This window comes from Carettochelys insculpta, chromosome 10, assembly GCF_033958435.1.
Source record: "Carettochelys insculpta isolate YL-2023 chromosome 10, ASM3395843v1, whole genome shotgun sequence".
Lineage (NCBI taxonomy): Eukaryota > Metazoa > Chordata > Testudines > Carettochelyidae > Carettochelys > Carettochelys insculpta.
The window spans coordinates 5,445,550-5,466,633 of record NC_134146.1 but is presented as its reverse complement, the minus strand read 5'-3'; the positions used below and the strand labels follow the sequence as shown (position 1 = coordinate 5,466,633).

The following is a 21,084-nucleotide window of genomic DNA, read 5'->3' as shown; positions in this document are numbered from 1 at the left end:
TTTCCTTACAAACTGTAGTACTTTGCACTTGTCTGTATTAAATTTCATCTTTTTTAATTCAGACCAATTCTCCAATTTACCAAGGTAGCTTTGAATTCTGATCCTCTCCTCCAAAGTGCTCGCAAGCCCTCCCATTATGGTGCTGTCTGAAATTTCATAACCATACTGTGTTCCATTAAACAAGTTATTAATGAAGATATTGAATAATACTGGACTCAGGCTGTGGGTCCCATAAGATGCATCCTTCCACTTTCAAATTGATCACTACTTTTGGAATGTGCTCCTTCAGCCAGTCCTGCATCCACCTTATAATAATTTCATCTAGACCACTTTTCGCTAGTTTGCTTTTGAGTATATCCTATCCAAAGGCATATTAAGATCAGGGTATCTCAGATCTAATCCTCTGCTAGGGTCACCATTTTTATATTTACCCAGGGGCTTTTGTAACCTGCCCCTTTTACACCCACATTAAAGCCCTCCTCACTAGGTTGGCAAGCATAGGCAGCAGTACTGCCTCCGAAAGGCAACTCTGACACTTCAAGCCTTCTGTCCTTCAGGGTACACCTGCAACTCAAGCTTGGAGGCAGAGGGAAATAGGGCAACATTGGTGAGGTGCTGTTTATTCCTTTGGTCCAAAGCAGTTCGGACTCAAGGGACATGCACATGACCCTCGGCATCAGTATTGTTTTAAAGGTCTGTGTCCAAGTACCTGTCTCTGTCAAAGCAGTGTAGTTAGAGAACAGGTATTATAAAAGGTAAAGGCCCTCTGTTTATATACCATTTGTGTTTCTTCAGTTTGGTTGAATTTATTCTACAGTGAATTGATCACCATTCTTAACATTTGCATCTAACATACTTTTTGACTGAATTGGTAAATGCTGTCTATCTCATGGCCTGCTAACATATTTATTATCTTGTTACTTTCATTCACAGCAGGGTGCTTGTGTTGCTTATTATATTATTGTTTCTGACAATCAAGTGACATTTCTTTTCTTTTTTTATGAAGGGCCAGGAATGCCAAATCAAGGCATATGTTAGAGATTTTGTTGCAAGAATAATTCATGTGAATGCATACATTCAATGCAACCAGAATAAAGAAGCATCTGTGAATTGTTCTCTTGCCAAGATTTTTAGCTAAAACAAAAACGAAACAAAAAAAAAAATCCCTTCTTTGGTTTTCGGTGCTCCTGAAGTACATTAGATGTATTTTGGCAAGTTTTTTTCTACAAAAACTGTTGATTTTCTTAAGCAAAAACAGTTGGGTTTTGTGTTGCCTTAGAAAACAGTAGATGTTAATAAATATTTTCTTTACTGTATTTAGAGGGAGATGAAGAGGATGAAGCTAACAAAATAGAGGCTTTACATAAAAGAAGGAACCTGCTGGCAGCTTTTAGTAAACTTATTATCTATGATATTGTAGATATGCATGCAGCAGCAGATATCTTCAAACACTATATGAAGGTATGATTCTAAATTTTTAACTTTCCTCCTCATAAATGAGCACAGAAATTGTATCAAGAAATATCTTAAAATACTGTTTTCTAACTGTTTTCTAACTCTGCCAGTGCTGTTTTCTTTTGTATTGCATATTCTTGATTGCTATCTCCAGTTTGACTGTAATTGATAAATTTTTCCAGTAGTTAATTACCTTCATTGTTTTACACTTCATTTCCGGTCTAAATTTTTCTATTTTCACCAGCCAGCCATTGGATTGTGTTAGATCTTTCTCTTCTACATTGAAGAGGCATTATGATTTATTTCCCATGTGGGTAGTCACTGAGTGTCATCAAGTCATCCCTTACCATTCTCTTCATCCAACTAAACAGAACAGGTTTATTGCAGCGTCCTTCACTTCCCCTCTAAATCACATTGATTTTTTTTAACGGATATGGCATTCCTTCATACAGCATTGCAAATTTGTGGGCATATTTAGTGAAGTTTTCCAAAACCTTTCTCCATTGTGATTCACATTTTTCTGGTTAAATTCTTCCTCCCAATTGATTTGGCTCATAATTGTTTTTGGCTTTGTGAAACTGGCTCTTTGAAAGTACCCAGTACAGATATTACTGATCTGCACTTTTTTCTGTTTCCACATTAAAATATAATCAAATCACTATATTTAAGTTACTCAGACTACCATTAATGTTCAGTTTTGTGGTTAGTTCTTTTTTATCTATCAAGACTAACTCTAGTAGAGAATTCTTTTATGTTAGCTGCAACCCTTTTTTAAAACAAGAAATAGTCATCTATCTCATCTATCAAATTCCAACAAAGTTTTGATACTGGTAGCACAAGATCCCCGAAATACACCAGTGAGACTAAACTCACTAATAATGATGTGACTTTTTGGTCCACACATTATAGATGGGTGAGTAAGGAACCACTTAGTCCTTCCTAATTAAAATATAACCAGTGATTTTAATATTCCAATCATGTAGCTCTTCCCAGCAGATTTCTGTGATATTGATTAAGTTGAATTTATGCTAAAATATGAGCAATTCCAGTGGCTCATGTTTGTTACCCAGGCTCTTAGTCAATTAAATAATTACCCTCCCTTTTATTATTAGTTTAACACCCATGTGACTACTTTAGCTTACCTGTTCCTGGGTTGACTGGTTTTCCATCTACTGAGGTGGAGGCTATTCAAATTATTGAGCGCTCTCTCCCTCATAGAAAGCAGACCATTGTTCCGTAAAACCAGACTCCCTACCTTATTCCACTTACCGTATCCACTGGTGTTCTCTCACAACCTTTTGTTTTTCTTCAGTCATGGAATAGGATGAATCTCAGAGAAGATTGAATGGACATTTTTCTTCTCCTTCTTCATCACACTTCCAGAGTCCCAGAAGCCATCAGTTTATCTGTGAGATATCCCACGAGGCAGTGCAGTTAAGAACTATCACCAGCAAATTCTCACCTGTCAACTTCAGAAATCTGTTCAGTCTCAGAAGACGCCATATTGTCCTGCTAACCACTTGTCCTATGCAGAATAGTCTTTCAATTCTTGAGCTGTGAGTCCCCAGCTCAGAACATCTCTCTTCCTTGGGCAGTGCAGAACTCTGTTGTGGGCAGTCTTACTTTTCTTACAAGTCAGGCTGACCTATCATCTACAGGTGTATTCAACTGATACACTTTGGGCCAAATGGATCTTGAAAGGTATTTCCCACAGTTCTCGTATTGAGGACTTAATATCAATTATAATTTTCTTGCTGTGTGGAATTCCTCCTGGTCTTCTGTAGTGGCCACAACATGCTTATCCTCATCTGTGTCCAGCCTCAAAGAATGTTGCCATGACCTGTTGTCTCTGGTGTTTATGAACTACATGCGATCCTCTCTGATTTCCTTTCTCTCTAACTCCTTAGTGATCAGCTCCTTCTTTCTTAAAAGTAGAATACTGATGTTTGCCAAATGTGGCTGTCTAGGAACTCATCGGCATCTCTGATTTTCACTCCAACGATTTTTAGCTCCAGCACAGCATCCAGCTGGCATTTTTTGCACAGGAAGTTCCATTAGTCTTTAGACAGGAAAGAAAACATGGCTCATCCATTATAGTAGTTACCACCACTGTTCCATTGCTGAACATCTTGAAATTTCACATAGACATTAACCTTGAATGAAAGCCTCTCGTGTTCCCTGTCCATACTGCCTCTGAAACTCTTCTGTTAGTTCTCTCAGTTCACAGTATTTGAGTTTGCGTAACAAGTGATTCTGCATATCTTCTCAAAGCCTTGCAGATTTGTTTTGTTGGCCTTTTTTGGCAGGTGTGACCTCAAGAAGACTGTTCATGTACATTTATTTAAGACTACATCTACAATGCAAGCAAGAGGAGTAATTCCCCTGCTCATATACATATACTCAAATCAGCTCTCTAGTCAAGCTGACATGAGTATTAAATAACACTGTAGCCACAATAGCATTGGCAGTGCCAGTGGAGATATGGCTGAGCAATACCAAATAGAAACCCATCTGGATATGAGGTCACAGGAGGGAGGAAACTGTTTAAGGGTTCTCTTTAACAGGGGAGGTGAAACAAGAGTAGGGATGGATAGAAAAGGCAGGAAGACTTTGGAAGCAAATTTTTGTACTATAGTAATTAAAGTTAAAATCTGTATTTTATATAAGGGTGGACTTTTGAAGAATTTATTTAAAAACTGGTGTCTGAAGGTCAAAGCACGTAAGGCTAAGCTGAATACTCAGATTGTGCATCTAAATATCTATGCAAGGATTTTTTAGACGTGATTTTTATAAGGTTCAGCCACAAACTGATTTCATTTTTAAAGCAAATTTTACAGTAAGATCCTGTAGACATAGTAATACACAACTGGTTTTGTCCTTAAATTTAGGGTTGGCACATGCATGTTAAGTGGTTGTAATTTCTACTTCATGAGTCTTTCACAGGTTCACTGTTATTCTAATAGTTCTGTCAATCTGGAAGGCTTTTGCTTTTAAGTTAACAGATGCACTTCTGGGGAACTGTCAGAATAGGGATAGGCAGAGGGGAGAGGCTGATCACTAAGACACAAAGAAGGCATTGCCTCTCTTTTGCCTCTTATACCTGCCACCTATGTGTGTACTGTCATTCTTTTCCCTGCTCCAGCAGATGTCCACAGGTATCTTGGAGCAAACACAAGAAAAACCCTCTCCCCTCTTTCTTCCCCTGTAAGAAAAGAGAGTTCTTGAGAAAATGGAAGAATGGGGGTGCTGGAGCTCAGGTAGTCTTCCTGAGTCAGCCCTTTGGTCTTATTCTAGATTGAGTCTACCTCCAAGCCCTTCTCATGGATGTGATGCTCTGAGGCTGGGCTTTGGAGCTTTGGGAGCAAAGAAGGAAGCCAACAGTGGCCTGATGGTGGGGTCTATAAACATTACACTGGCATAGGAGTGAGGCAGTACTTTGTGACCCAAGTGGCCTCATCCCATTGCAGATTCAGAGCCTCCTGCAGCTGGAGGAGGAGTTTAAAAGAGAGCCAGACAGCAAAGAAAGGAATGGTGGGATAGTGGGGCAGGATAGCCTTATCTTGAGAGCTCCTTAAGTGATAACACAAGAATTGTTTGCAGGAAAAGGAGGTTCTCAAGTGGCAGTAGCTGTCTTAGGATAGGAAAAGGGAATACCTCTTGAGTTTAAGGATTAAGAAATCTTTTTCTCTATCCTGTATCTAGATTGTTTGGGAGGTTGTGACCACACCTTGGACTGGGAGAACAAGTGGGAGGAAGTGGCCAAGGGAGGCTGCCTTAAGTGCTCTGGGGTATTGCTGCCACACGTGGGGCCCAGGATCAAAGCCTTTCAGAGAGAGTGGTGCTAAGCTCTCCTGCCTGCTAACTGTGAGGGTGATACAAATCCCCGTGAGATCCAATGGATAAAGATACTGTAAGCCTTTCTGTAAGGGTTTAAGGTCTTCAGGTGCCTAGAGTTAGTTCAGAAAGTTATGCAAAATAAAAAAGTCTGCCTTTAAAATTTTGTGTTTCCCCTTTTTTGCCAGTACTACAATGACTATGGTGATATCATTAAGGAAACATTGAGTAAAACGAGGCAAATTGATAAAATCCAATGTGCAAAGACGTTGATTCTCAGTTTGCAGCAGGTAAGAACATTATTTTTATGCTAGTATTATCCCTCATTTAAAAAAAACAAAACAAAAAAAAGCCTATGCATGGTTTTCTCTAGTGTGCTATGCTCCCAGTCAAAAGCCAGTCTCATTCCTCAGTTTGGGCACATGCCATTTTTTTTGCCATTATTAATCTCTTCTCTACCCCAGTTTTAGTCAGTAGGACAAAGTTTTTGTGAGGAGGACAAGGAGGGATGAGGGACCATGAAGGCTAGTCTAGTTGCTGAGGTGTTCCCCATCAACTCCCACACTGGGTAATGATAGTGTTAGGGATAGTCTTTTTTCCTTTCAGATAAGGAGCAGGATTTGCTCCATCATGTCTTCTAAACATGGACTTAGGACCCTAACTTTCAACTCCTGCTTTTCAAAATTTTGCCTCAGTTCCTTAACTATCCAAGTGTTGAAACATGTGTTTTCCAGTCCTCATATCATTTATGTGGCTTTTCTTTCATCCTTACCAATTGTCCAGTATTTAAAGTGAGAGTACCAGAACTGGTCACATTCTCACCACTGCCAATGCACAAAAATATCATCACCTTCACACTCAGACTCACTTCCCTGCTTATATGTCCAATGGCACGCATATTCCCATCCATGCCCTGGACCACAGTGCGGGCTGGTTCGTGAGCCGCAAGAGTTATCACTCAGTCACGCAGGGGACATTTCAATGATGTGTACATCGGCTGGTCAGGTAGGGCACATGACGCATGGGTTTTTAGGAACTCAAAATGTTGCTGGAAGATGGCAGAGGACAGCTATGTGCTCCAAAGGGAGATGTCCGTGAGGGACACCATTGAAACGCGCTGTGTTGTGGCGGACACAGAATACCTCCTCCTTCCCTGGCGCCTATGGCCATACACCAGCCACCTGGATGCCTCCCAGGAGCTATTCAGTGCCTGCTTCAACCAGGCTCAACTGACAATAGAGTGGGCCTTCAGACGTTTGAAGGGTCGATCAGATGTTTGCTCATGTGGCTGGACATGGGGGTGCAGAACATCCCACAGGTGGTGGGCACATGCTGTATGTTCCACAATATAGTGGAGAACAAAAACAAGGCCTTCCTCCAGGGCTGGCTGTCCGATCCCACCCCCGTGTATGAGTAGCTGGGTGCGCAGCATCCAACTGCCAGGCCCACCATGACGGAGTGTGAATACAGGAGGCCCTCCAAGAGAGCTTCGCCCATGGCCCCCATGACCCTCCTCATGCCATCCCCTCATGGGTTCCCAGGCCCCAAGACCTGCCCCCTTCCCACCATGGCCCTACACATGCACCCAGCCCTCACTCCCTCCACCACTGACGAGGGACACAGGAGGGTTATCCAACAAAATGTTTACTGCACGTAAGTGATCACTTGTAGAAGGAACATGAGGCCTTGCATTCTGGGTCTTCATATAGCGCAGGCAGAGTGGATGCGCTCCATCAGCGCTTCAGCAATGTGAGCATAGGCTGGTGTGTTGTGCCACCCAGCTGCAGTGTCTAGCAACACAGCCTCGTTGCCCCACAGGGCGAGCAGGTCTTTTGTTTCTGTCCCAGACCAGGAAGGCAAATACTTCTTCTTGGCCCAGGGTTGGCACTGTGACCCCGTGGGGTGGGGTCTCTGGCAGGCCCTGGGTACCTGGGCCATCATTCCAGCTACTGCTCTCTGGAGCTGGGGTGTGGCTGTGGATAGTATGGAGGCTGGGATGCTTCCACGCTGTCTACTTCCTGGAGTGGAGCTTCCTGGATCCTTGGGCCTTTAAGGGCAGCTGGAGGACCAGCCCAAAGAGCCCTCATTGTGGTGGACAGAGCACCTCCTGGCCCCAGCTGGCCAACACTGTGGAGGACCCTCTCTGTTGACACAAGCATCTGCACTGCGCTTCTGTTGACCGAACTCTGTTGACAGAGCGTTATTCCTCAAATTTTAGAGGGATAACACTGTTGAGACAAATGCAGAGTTCTCTTGAGACTGTCAACAGAACGCTTTGTGTGTCGATGCTCCCTGAGTTATGTCAGCAGATGGCCCCTTCTGTTGACAAAACACTCTAATGTAGACACAGCCTTAATGTAAAGCATTTTCTTCAGCCCTCAAATCAGTTTTGTGGTTCTTTTCTGCACCTTCTCTCATTTCTCAACATCCTTTTTCAATTTAAGACCACCAGTAATGGTCTCACCAGCATCCTCCCATGTATCTTGTTTGAATGGGCCAGTTTACTAGGTGACCCCAGATCACTATGTATGTCTGCTCTCTCCTCCTCATTATTACCACTTAATCAATTTTTGTGTCATCCACAAATTTCATTGCAGTGTCTAAAATTTACGTGCAGATTATGGATCAAAATGCTGAAAACATCAGGTCTAGAACTGATCCCTGTAGAACGCAACTGGAAATGCCTCCATTTAAATACCAGGATTGTTTCTTTTTTATCAGTTATTCAGTCTATTTAGTCAGAAATAACATGGGGGAGAAATTTACACTAAAAGCCATAGCTATCCAGGGTGATTCCTCTTTCAGGCACTGCTAACACAAGGCTTGATCCAAAGCCCATTGAAGTCAACCAAAAGGCTCCCATTTGTTAAAGGAAAAAAGTCTTTCTTTAGAAAATTATATCCTATCTCATGGACTTTAACACTTCACTTCTTTCTTTAGCTGTTTAATGAGCTAGTTCAGGAACAAGGTCCCAACCTGGACAGGACATCTGCCCATGTCAGTGGAATTAAGGAATTGGCCCGGAGGTTTGCCCTCACCTTTGGGCTGGATCAGATCAAAACAAGAGAGGCTGTGGCCACACTGCACAAGTAAGTGACGTGAAATACTGTTTTCATTTGAAGTAGAATTTGCCTCGGTGTATCGTTCTGAAAAGGTGTATGTGTCTGTAAATATACTACACGTATATTTGCATTGACTATGGAGGGGCTAAATGATTTCATGGATGCATAATGAGACTGTGATAGCCATGTTGCACGTGTATCGCAATGCCATATGTGATTTATGCAGACTGTACCAAACAGGTGCTCATAAAGTCTTTATGCCGCGTCGTCATGGGTTCATCATACACCAGATATTTTATTTTTAAAAAAAATAACTTTTAGAAATGTTTTTAATACTTAATTTGAAAACATGAACCATTTCTTCTATCTAACTTTATGGCTCAGAGATATGAGGAAGGTGAGGTAATACTGTCTACTGCCCAATTTGTGTTAGTCCAGTAAAAGATACTACTTCACCCACTTGGTTTCGCTAATATCCTGGGACCAGTAACAGCCACAGCTATATTGCCTATGTGGTTTGGAGGGAGAGAAAAAACTGATACATCTAAATTACCTCTTGAAATGAGCTCAGTTAACTTTTCCACGCATAAAAATGGGATAGTTTTAAAGTTCACACTCTCTCAGAATCGGTCAGGACTTTAAGCAAATGCTTTCACTCACTGGGAAGAGGGGAATCGCACTTTGATATAGAAGTTTTTCTAGAGCTGCAGGGTCACACTGCTAATCCTGTACCACGTAGTATTTTAATTGCATGTGAAGAGGTAAATTCTATGTCTGATTTCCCACATTTTTATGGCAGGTTGATTTTTAAATATGGTGATTGTTTGAAGCTTCTTGGAAGTTCATAGTGTTTAGAATAATTCTGGGAGGAGTGCAACATTGATGGACAGACTGTAGCTGATGAGGTCCAAAGCATGTATTTTGTCTTTGTGGCACTAGTACTAAAAACTAGCTTATAGCAGTGCAGCAAATTGTCACAGCTGTAAATATTTTACATCTTTCTTTGCTACAGAGATGGCATAGAATTTGCCTTCAAATATCAGAATCAAAAAGGACAAGACTATCCACCTCCTAACCTTGCTTTCCTTGAAGTGCTCAGTGAATTTTCTTCTAAACTTTTGCGGCAGGACAAAAAGACTGTGTAAGTGATGCTCTGTTGCCTTGTTCATAAGCTTTGCTAAACTGTATTTTTCATCCTTGTAGTGGGTGGATCAACTGTGTGGTTTAAGGTATTTGCAGTTAAAGGGCCTGGTCTTGCAAATATTTGTGTGTGTGAATATATGTCATCCACTCAAGCCAATGTTTGAACTTAAACTGAAGCATACATGTGTGTGCAGCATTAGTGCTTTAGGCAGAGATCCACAAAAGTACTTGTGCACCTTACACTTAGATGTAAATTTCTGTGTCCCAGCTTTAGACTCCACAGCAGTCTGCAAAATTCCAGCGCAGTTGCTGCCAAATCATTGATGTAGGTCTCCCTAAGGCAGATGGTGACCGTGAAGACTAGAACAAGAAGGCTGAACTGGATATTCATGGCACTGAATATGGAGGAACTTATGAAATGATTCAGAGAGAGGGTTGATGTGATATGAGTGATCGCTAAGAACGATTAATTTAGTGGCAGCATTTTGTAAAGTTCATAAGCAGGACACGCTGGGATCAAGAAGACAGGAGGGTGTGTGTTTCATTAGTCAAAGCAGTAGGTTGATAGAATGAAAACAAGCCATCAAGTATCAAGACAGATAGGAAGAGTGAGATGTTATGGAAAAAGAAACGTTAAGATTTAGTCACAGGGTGAATGTAGTCAGGAAAGAGGGGGAGTCAGATATTACCCCAAAATGCATTCCATGCTTTAAGGGGCACAAAATTAGGCAGGAGTGATTTTTTTTTCTATTTATAAAAATACTTTTATTTACAGGAGATAAATTTATCAGATATTGTACTTGTAAAACAGTGTATCATTGCCATGTCAGAAGCTGAACTATACTGTTTATTTCATATAGTGGAGAACAGCTGTGTATGTAAATACAGTTAAAATGTGTCATGACATACCTCCAGAATAGGGGTGCCTTGGGGCAGGGTCTGGCAGTTCAGTCCTTCTGAGTAGCCCAGTGCTGGGTAGTTGTATAGTTGAGTCCCTGTTGCTCATCACTTAGTGAAGGCTGGTCAGTGGCCCACAACCGCTGTTCTGCCCTGTCATAAGCTGTGATCCCAAAGATGCTGCTGTCCCACAAAGAATTTGTATTGTATTGCACTTGAAAAATTTGATAAGAAGTTTTAACAAGCTTGTAATAGGAGAATCAGAAGTACTTGTAAAATTAAGATTGTGTATTTATTGCGGACTGTTAAGCTGTGTCTGCACGTGAGCACCCTTTCGAAAGGGTGAAAATTGACATTTGGCAGTTGAAATAACAGCCGTCAAAAGGGAGTGACCGTCTGCCAATAGTGGATTGACAGGTCAATCTTCCCTTTTGAAGGGCTGCCATGGTCTTTCTAATGGGAGCGTCTACACGGCTCCAAGCTCTCCTTTGAAAGAACGGAGGCAGGAAACACCGCAGATGGGATCCCATAACCAACAAGCCCTTCTGGGGCCACAGCCAGCCGCTCCCTTATAGGGCTCCTCCCTCCATCCTCCACCCTGCACGAGCTGAGTGTTGCCCAGCTGTCTGCAGCCCAGAAGAACCCACTTGTACTCTAGGATGGAGGCACAGCAGCAGCTCCTTCATGGGGACACACTCATCCTGGAGACCCTGCTGTCAGTCCTCTGCAGTGTCACTGCAACTGCACCCAATCTACTCAGGTGGCTGGGCGTCCCCCGCAGGGCCCGTGCCATGCAGGGCACCACCAGGTTCCTCACGGATGTTCCAGTTCCTCTGGACCCACTCCAGCAGCACCAGCTCTTGGGAGCACCAGGTGCTGGGGGAGTGGGAAGACGAAAGGTGGCAGCAGAACTTCAGCATGTCAAGGCAGACCTTCCAGATCTGTCACTGGCTTGCGCCTGCAGTCTGGCACCAGGAGACCTGCATGTGGCCTGCTCTCACCTTGGAGAAATGGGTTGCGATCACCATCTGGAAACTGGCTGCCCTGGACTCCTACTGCTCCGTGGGACAACCGTTCGGGTGGGCAAGTCCACCATCGGGGCTGTACTGATGGAGGAGGTACGGCAGGGCTGGGTCACATGGCCCCCACGGATGGGTGGAGGGGCTGGGGCGAGGGGAACCCCAGGCTGCTGGGAGCAGGATAGGCAGGGGCAGGCTGGGGCAGAGGGGGAGAGGGCAGGATGCGGCTGGGGGTGGGGTGGATGGCCCGCCACACCTGCACTAGAGCACATGTCCCCCTCTCCCCCATGCAGGTCATCATCCGCCTGGGGAATCCAGATATCACTGTTGGGGGATTCCAGGACCTGGGCTTCCCAAACTGCTTCAGCGCTTTGGATGGCATCCACATCCCCATCTACACCCTGCCACACAGCACCGGCCAGTATGTCAAGAGGAAGGGCTATCATTCAGTGATGCTCCAGGCCCTGGTGGATACTGGGGCCAGTTCACAGACATCTATGTGGGTTGGGCTGGCTGCACCCACAATGCCCAGGTCTTCCGGAATTCTGGGCTCTGCTGGCACATGGGGGCCAGCACTTTTGTCCCCCAGCGGGAGATCCTAGTGTTGGGGGACATCACCATGCCACTCTGCATGGTGGCAGATGTGGCGTACACCCTCCAGCCATGGCTCATGCGGCTGTAAACGGGACACCTCCACCCCACCTGGGAGGCATTCAACCAGTGCCTCAACTTCACACGCAACGTCATGGAGCAGGCCTTCGGGCACTTTAAGGGGTGCTGGAGGTGTCTCCACACGCAGGTGGAGGTCAGGGTCCTCAACGTGCCCCAGGTGGTGGGTGCCTGTTGCGTACTCCCCAGTGTTGTGGAGGGAAAGGGGGACGCTTATGTCCCCAGGGGAGGCTATGTGGCTGGCGCTGGCTATGGGCAGCCAGGCACTACCCACATCCTCCAGGCCCCAGGACAGCCACCACATTAGGGAGGCCCTCAGGCAGGCCTTTGCAGATGGCTGCCTGTCACCCCACCCACTCCCCCATGCGCATCCGCCACTTGCTGTCCCTGCTTCCACCACACCACCACCTCCCCCACCAGCACCACACCCACACATCTGCCACCCACCATCCCTCCCCGATGAGCACAGCACAAGGTGGTGTATAGGAAATAAACATTTATCAAGAAAAGGATGGTATGTGAAACTATGTAAAGCTGGGATGATATGGGGTGCGGGGGCTCTCAACTTGGAGGGGGTGGGGGGCAGCTGCCATGGAGGAGGGCAGTGGGGCTCATTCTGGGGCTGGGGTGGTGGTCCACACACCCCGTTGGCCCCTGGATCCACTGCGTCTCTGGGCGCAGTGTCCCCAGTGGGGAGGGTAGGGTGTGGGGAGCCACCGGCAGGTAAGGCTGGCAATGGGGCTTGGCAGGGGTGATGGGAGCAGGCTCAGTGAGGGGAGGTGCCGGGGAGGCCAGGAGGCAGGTGACATTGGTCGCGTGCTTCTGGAGTGTCTGGCCAATGCCTTCTAGGGTGTGCAGCAGTCTCTCCCACGAAGTCCTCCGCTACGCCAGCTGGGCCTCCACGAGCCACTGGTGCTGCTTAGCCACCTCAGCCTGGCAGTGGCTGGCTGTCCCCTTCTCAGCCCAGCAGTGGGCCCCCTGGCTGCGGCCCCAATGGCCCACAGTGTGGGCTGGTACCTGGCTGCCTCCGACGTCCGCTGGGGGACTCTCGGGGACCAGCAACAGCGCTGGGTTCTCCAGGCTCATGGATAGTGCAGCTGTATGGATAGAGGGACAGTGTGTCAGTAATGTGCCGTGGCTGGGGGGAGGTCTGGCCGCAAGCCACTCCTCCTCCCAAGGCCCCCGCCTCCACCCCCCACGCCCATGGGCTGGGCATCCCATCCAATGGTGATGCATCCGGGGGCCTCTCTCACAGGTGGGCCTCTCAAACCTGCAGTGCACAGTCCCCGAGGGCTGTCCAGCACCAAATGGCTGCTGCCCTGCATGCGGCTCGTGTCAGTATCCACTGAGGGCGGGTGCTGGGCATTGCTGGTGGGCCACCATGGGGTGCTGCGTACCATGGCAGGCTGGCATGTGTGCAGCTCGGGATCACTGGTCCTGTGTGTGGCTGGCTGGCCAGTGCGTCACCCACACCCTACGGAGTAGGTGTGCACCCGACCGTGTATGTACCAGAGGGTCCCTTGGTGACATCTGCGGATGCCCAGCTCCTGGTCGCCTGGCTGGACGAGCGGGAGTGGATATAGATGGTGAGGTCCCCATCCTCGCTTGACCACTCCGTGGTGCCTTCGTCCTCCTGGGTCCCCAGTCCAGGCTGCTCCTCTGCTTCCAACTGCATCTCATCAGCTGATGTGTCCAGGAGCAGGGAGCTGTCCCAGGGCCCCCGGATGCCCGGAGCTCCCAGAAGTAGGGGCAGGTGCCTGGGGCTGCCCCGGAGCAGCTGGCCTAGTCCCTGGCCTGGGTGTAGCCCTGCCACAGCTCCTTCACCTTGGAGCGTACCTATTTTACGGTACGCTCTGGGTGGCCCCTCATGAGGATGCCCTGGGCTAGGCGGGCGAATGCTGTGGCATTGCATCGCTTCCCGCTCCCCCCCGTCTCGTGGAGGACTTCCTCCTCTTTCCAGAGGCCCAGGAGGTGATGCAGCTCTCCTTCTTGTGACTCTTCTCTGAAGACTCCTCTATGAAAATCCTTCGTGAATTTGTAGACACTGTAACTGGACACAAATTTCAAGAGCAGTCAGCCAGTGCCAAATAGAGTTTAATATAACTTCCTTAATCTCTAAATATTTCCCTGTTTATACATCCAAAGATCATATTAGTACTTTTGGGCTTAAAGTAGCACTGGGATTCAAGATCAGCTCATTACCCCATGATCCACAAGTCTTTTTACAGAGTCTCTGCTTCCCAGCAAAAAGTCCTCCATCCTTTAAGTATGTCCTATGTTCTTTTTGTTCCTTATGTATGGCTTTCCATTTGAGCATATTAAAATGCATGCTTGAATATAGCTTACTTAAGGGATCCAGATCACAGCTGATCAGTGATCTGTGTTCTTTGATGTTTGCTACTTCCCCAGTCCTTTTTTCTGCAAAATATATCCATAGTGGTTTTACCTTTTGTTCCAGGTTGTTGATTAAAATCTTGAATAGTAGTTAGCAGAACTTTGCTAGAACACAAATGCTTAGTGGTTATTCATTCCTATTTGCAGTTACATTTTGAGACTAGTCAGCTAGCCATCTTTTAATCCATTCAATGTGTGTCTTGTTGATTGTGTATTCTAGTTTTTTTAAAATATTGTGTGCTGTACGTGGCAAATGCCTTGCAGAAGTCTATTACATAAACACCATTACCTTTTGAACCAAAATTGCAATCTTGTCAAGAAAGTTACCATGTTAATTTTGCATTGTCTATTTTTATAAATCCATGTTAATTGGTATTAATTATATTGCCCTCCTTTAATTCTTTATTATATGAATTCTGTGTCAGCTGTTCCTACATTTTGGTCAGCATTGATTTATAATTATGTGGATCATACCTTTGACTCTATTTAAATATTCTATCAGTAGAGGGTGACCATCGGTCCTGTATGGGGTGGGATGGTCCTGTATTTGGGACTCCAAAAAGGTGTCCCTACTTATATTTTAAAAGGGATGAACTGTCCTGTATTTAGTCCCTCGGGGATTGGGGGTGGAGGCAAGAGCACCCACGGTCGCCACTTTCCCAGGGCTCTGGGTAGGGAGCACCTGCGGCCACCACTTCCCTAGGGAGGAAGGAGCTCCAGATCCCTGGGGCTTGGTGCAGCCAGGAGCCACCTCTCCCCCCTCATATCTCCCTGTCCTTTATTTGTGACAGGGAGATATGGCTGCCCTATAATAATACTAACTTGCCATTGTTCCTGTGGAACTTTCCCACTGTTCCCAGTTTACTGAAAATCTGCATTTATGATACAGAGAGCTCTTTGGCCAATTCTTTTAAAAATCTTGACTGAAAGCTGTCTGTGTCTACTGATTTCAAAATGCCTAGTTTAGTAGCTGCTGTTTAACATTCTCCTGAAACACTAGTGAAATGGAAATTATTTCATCATTGTTTGGTGTGATGGTGTCATCTGATTTATTCCCAAATACAGAAGAGAAATATTTACTGCCTTGTTTGCATTGTTTTTGACCAATCTATCATTTCTATCAGTAACAGACCAATACTAATGTTAGTCATCTTTTTGCTTACAAAATATTTAAAAACTCTTTAATGTCTGTGACTATGCTGTCCACATATTTCTCCCTATGCATTTTCTCTTCTGTTGTTATTTTTGTACTATGACTATCTTCAGATGTAACAATTCACAATTATTATTCATTTGTGTGCACTGATTTGGCTCGTCAGTTTTGTCCATTTTTACGATACTGACCCTTCTGAAGCAGTGCACATGACTTTTATTCTGGTGATACGTGCCAGTACTGTGTACAGGCACCTCCACAGCAATGTTACCCATGGCTGGGGTGCCAGCAAGGCTCCATGTCCCAGCCGCAGGGCTGGGGGTCCCCCCGGCCTAGCTTCTTGCTCTGTTGGAGGGGGAGAGAAAAACATAGTTGGGGGCAGGGGAAGAGATAAAACCATAGCTACAAGGCAAAGTGTGATATAGAATTCCCCTTGTTGGAGTCAGCACTTTTTGAGTTAAGAAGTTTACCCATAATATACCTACATCTTTAATATTTAGAAGTTCTGAAGGTGCTTTAGCATTGGCAGCATGAGGTCCCTCTGTCTTGCCCCACACAGACTGTCTCCCATAATAATGCAACTTTTTTCCCTACAAATTATAGATGTGTATGTAAGGAGTCAGTCATCCTGTTCTCCAGTGTCATTTGCCAATCTCTGGCAAACACCATTTTTTGCTTTATCTGTTAGGACATTAGTCCACAAACATGCAAGATTATTTTCTTCCAGATCATCAGTGACTTGAAAACCAGTAATGCAATTTTTAACATAGAATGCTTCTCTCCCTCTCCTTTTGCTCTTTTATTGCTTCCTAAATAAGTTACAAACAGGGATTTTAAGATTTCAGTCGTGAATCTTCCCACGAGTTATTTGTAATGCCAGTTAGGTTGAAACTATGCTCATACAAGAGCTCTTCCAGTTCTTTATGTTCCATTATCCTAGCCTTGGTGGGGAAGCAATTAAAACATTTCTTCTCTTCACTTTCTTTGGTATTTTGATTAACTTTGGCTTAACTTGTTGGCTTTTTGCCAAATGAGACTTACTTGTTTTTCTCTCCATCATCCAGGCTTGTTTTTGATTTAATGTCTGCCTGACTACTTTAACTGAGTCATGTAGTCCGGGAAATAGAATTTCATACTTTTAACTTCAGAAGTCCTAGGTTTGACCTTCACTGTCAATGAAACATCTAGGGGGGTGCTGTGTTAAATGAAAATGTAACTAAAGGTTGTATTAAAATGCATTTCCTTAACAGGTCACAGTTAAGGTAGCAAGGGCATCCCTAATTCTGGGATTTCCTAACATTTGGGTGCTTAACTTTGTTTTAACGTAGTTTTGTATGGATTATCATATACTCTTACTGATTGTTTTAGATCACATGGTTAAATAACTGAAAAAGACAGAAAAAAAGCCTCAAGTTCACCAGAATATGCACACAAACTTATAGTTGGTGGAGACCTTATTTGGAAAGTAGGCCCTCATTTTTTTTGCAACAGGATGGCAAGTATGTATGCTCTTGTGCAGGAACAGTTAGGCTCCAGTGCCTACAAACTGTCAATCCTTTAATGTCAATATAATTATTTGTGTTTGAAAAAATAATTCAGTCACTGTTCCTCTGAAAAACTATATGAGTGGTCACAACATTGCCACATTCAGTCCATCTATTTACATGGAGGGAATATGTGTACTAATTGTAATGGGGCTTGAGACTAAAAATAGCGTTCAGGTGTTTTATAAATGTGGTGAACTATTTCAGACCACAATGGGTGTGTTATGAGGGAAAGAACATTTTTGACATTTTGCATTTTTTCTCAGGGAATATTTGTAGATACTTAAACAGCTATTTTAATTGTTTGTGAAGGGAATTTTATTGTCACTTCCATTGGAAAGAGGAAAGAAAATAGGAAGAAATGGCATAGGAGTTCATCAGGTTCTCAAGATCAAACTGTGAAGGAGGGCCCCTTATGCATTGGGTAGAGGGAAGATGATGCAAAGAAACATTATTTTACACATTGTCTTCTGTTTTCACAGTCACTCATACTTAGAGAAGTTCCTGACAGAACAAATGATGGAACGGAGGGAAGATGTATGGCTTCCACTAATTTCCTATAGAAACTCACTAGTTACTGGGGGTGAAGATGACAGGATGTCTGTGAACAGCGGAAGTAGTAGCAGCAAAGCATCTTCAGTGAGGAATAAGAAAGGACGGCCTCCACTTCACAAAAAAAGGGTTGAGGGTATGTATGGTTTTACCATATGCAATTTAGGGATAAGTCATCTTTAGTATGTTTTTGACGCAGTCTCACATCATCTTCTTATCAATAAACTAGGCAAATACAACTTAGATGGTGCCACTATAAGGGAGATGCATATCTGGCTGGATAACCATTCTTAGAAAGTAGTTATGAACGGTTCACAGTCACGCTGGAAGGGCGTAACAAGTGGGGTTCCGCAGGTATCTGTTTTGGGACCAGTTCTATTCAATATCTTCATCAATGATTTAGATCCTGGCATAGAGCGTACACTTACTAAGTTTGCGGATGGTACCAGTCTGGGAGGGGTTGCAACTGCCTTGAAGGATTGGCTCATAATTCAAAATAGTCTGGACAAACTGGAGAAATGGTAAAGAGGATCAAGTTTAATAAGGCCAAATGCAGAGTACTCCACTTAGGAAGAAACAATCAGCTTCATACATATAAAATGGAAAGTGGCTGTCTAGGAAAGAGCAACAAAGGGTCCTGTGGCACTGTATAGACTAACAGAAAAGTTTTGAACATGAGCTTTCATGAGCACAGACTCACTTCATCAGATGCTGGTCTTGGAAATCTGCAGGGCCAAGTATAAATAAGCCAGAGCAAGGGTGGGGATAACAAGGTTAGCTCAGTCAGCAAGGGTGAGGCTTACTACCAGCAGTTGATCTGGAGGTGTGAACACCAAGGGAGGGGAAGCTGCTTTTGTATTTAGCCAGCCATTCACAGTCTTTGTTTAAGCCTGAGCTGAGGGCGTCGAATTTGCAGATGAATTGTAGCTCAGAAATTTCTCTTTGCAGTCTGGTCCTGAAATTTCTTTGCTGTAGGATAGCTACTTTTAAGTCTGCTACTGTGTGTCCTGGGAGATTGAAGTGCTCTCCTACGGGTTTTTGTATATTGCCATTTCTGATATCTGATTTGTGTGCGTTTATTCTTTTACGTAGAGACTGTCCAGTTTGTCCGATGTATATAGCAGAGGGGCATTGCTGGCACATGATGGCATAAATTATATTGGTAGATGTGCAGCTGAATGAACCCACGATGGTGTGGCTGATCTGGTTAGGTCCTGTAATGGTGTTGCTGGGGTAGATATGTGGGCAGACCTGGCAACGAGGTTTGTTGCATGGATGGGTCCCTGAGTTAGAGTGACTGTGGTCCGGTGTATAGTTGCTGGTTAGGATTTGCTTCAGGTTGGCAGGTTGTCTGTGGGCAAGGACTGGTCTGCCTCCCAAGGCCCGTGAAAGTGGGGGATCATTGTCCAGGATGGGTTGTAAATCCCTGATGATGCGCTGTAGAGGTTTTAGCTGAGGACTGTAGGTGATGGCTAGTGGTGTTCTGTTGGTTTCTCTCTTGGCCTTATCCTGTAGTAAGAGGCTTCGTGGCACATGTCTGGCTCTGTTGATCTGTTTTTTCACTTCCTCAGGTGGGTATTGCAGTTTCAAGAATGCTTGGTAGAGATTCCTGTAGGGGTGTGTCTCTGTCGGAGGGGTTGGAGCAAATGCGGTTATATCTTAGTGCTTGGCTGTAGACAATGGATCGTGTGGTGTGTCTGGGATGGAAGCTGGAGGCATGAAGGTAGGCGTAGCGGTCAGTGGGTTTACGGTACAGGGCGGTATTGATGTGGCCATCGTGTATTAGCACCGTGGTGTCCAGGAAGTGGATCTCCTGTGTGGACTGTTCCAGGCTGAGGTTGATGTTGGGGTGAAAGTTGTTGAAGTCCCGGTGGAATTACTCCAGAGTCTCCTTCCCATGGGTCCAGATGATGATGATGATGTCATCAATATAGTGTAAGTAGAGACGGGGTGTTAGTGGACGAGAGCTAAGGAAGCGCTGTTCCAGGTCAGCCATGAAAATATTGGCATATTGAGGGGCCATGCAGGTACCCATAGCTGTGCCTCTGATTTGAAGTATATATCGTCGCCAAATCTGAAATAGTTGTGTGTGAGGATAAAGTTACAGAGCTCAGCCATCAGATGTGCTGTAGCATCATCAGGGATACTGTTCCGGACAGCATTTATTCCATCTTTGTGTGGGATGTTGGTATAGAGAGCCTCTACATCCATGGTGGCCAGGATAGTGTTTTCTGGTAGGTCATCAATGTATTGCAGTTTTCTCAGGAAGTCAGTGGAGTCTCGGAGATAGCTGGAAGTGCTGGTGACATAGGGTCTGAGGAGAGAGTCCACATAACCAGACAGTCCTTCAGTGAGAGTGCCAATGCCCGAGATGATGGGGCGTCCAGGATTTCCAGGTTTGTGGATCTTGGGTAGTAGGTAGAATAGCCCCGGACGGGGCTCTAGAGGTGTGTTGGTATAAATGTGTTCTTGTGCTTGTGTAGGGTGTCCCCTGAGTAGATGGTGTAGTTTCTTAGTGTATTCCTCGGTGGGATCTGAGGAAAGTAGCCTGTAAACTTTGGTATTGGAGAGTTGTCTGGAAGCCTCCTTCTGGTAGTCAGACCTGTTCATGATGACAGTAGCTCCTCCTTTATCTGCCTCTTTGATTATAATGTCAGGGTTGTTTCTGAGGCTGTGGATGGCATTGCATTCCGCACGACTGAGGTTGTGAGGCAAACCTAGTTGTCTAGGAAAGAGTACTGCAGAAAGGGATTTAGGGATCATAGTGGACCACAAGTAAAGTGTGTTAAGTGTGTGATGCTGTTGCAAAAAAGCAAATTTGAGTCTGGGATATGTTAACAGGAGTGTTGTGAGCAAGAGACGAGAAGTCATTCTTTCGCTCTACTCAGCGCTCATTAGGCCTCAGTTGGAGTATTGTATCCAGTTCTGGGCACCACATTTCAAGAAAGATGTGGAGAAATTGGAGAAGCTCCAAGGGAGGAGCAACAAGAAAGATTAAAAGTCTAGAGAACATGAGCTATGAGGGAAGACTGAAGGAACTGGGCTTGTTTAGTTTAGAAAAGAAGACTTAGAGGAGACATGATAGTGGTTTCCAAGTACCTCAAAGAGGGTTACAAGGAGGAGGGCTTCCGAGGATAGGACAAGGAGCAATGGGCTTAAACTGCAGCAAGGGACATTTAGATTAGACATTAGGAAAAACTTCCCAACTGTCAGGGTGATTAAACACCTGGACTAAGTTACCTGGGGAGGTTGTGGAATCTCCATCGCTGGAGATATTTAAGAGCAGGTTAGATAGATATCTGTTGGGGAGTTTCTAGATGGTGTATGGTCCTGCCAAGAGGGCAGGGAACTGGACTTAATCA

The 21,084-nt window shown here is 44.9% G+C and overlaps 1 protein-coding gene and 1 long non-coding RNA gene across 6 annotated transcripts in view; one reads left to right on the top strand and one right to left on the bottom strand.

The window, feature by feature from the left end:
* STAG1 (STAG1 cohesin complex component) overlaps positions 1–21,084 on the top strand; it is a 331,084-nt gene that overhangs the window by 296,514 nt on the left and 13,486 nt on the right. Inside the window, exons 26-30 of the mRNA XM_075003885.1 lie at positions 1,322–1,461; positions 5,478–5,579; positions 8,230–8,378; positions 9,364–9,492; positions 17,653–17,858. Coding sequence (XP_074859986.1) covers positions 1,322–1,461; positions 5,478–5,579; positions 8,230–8,378; positions 9,364–9,492; positions 17,653–17,858 — 726 coding nt within the window. The remainder of the gene's footprint in view (positions 1–1,321; positions 1,462–5,477; positions 5,580–8,229; positions 8,379–9,363; positions 9,493–17,652; positions 17,859–21,084) is intronic.
* LOC142018255 (uncharacterized) overlaps positions 12,579–21,084 on the bottom strand; it is a 42,670-nt gene continuing 34,164 nt past the window's right edge. For 4 of the 5 annotated variants that reach the window (XR_012646770.1, XR_012646771.1, XR_012646766.1 and 1 more), the window contains exons 5-6: positions 13,477–14,129; positions 12,579–13,176 (exon numbers count right to left, since the gene is read on the bottom strand). This is a non-coding gene — a long non-coding RNA (uncharacterized LOC142018255). The remainder of the gene's footprint in view (positions 13,177–13,476; positions 14,130–21,084) is intronic. The other variant, XR_012646767.1, reaches the window with a different exon arrangement.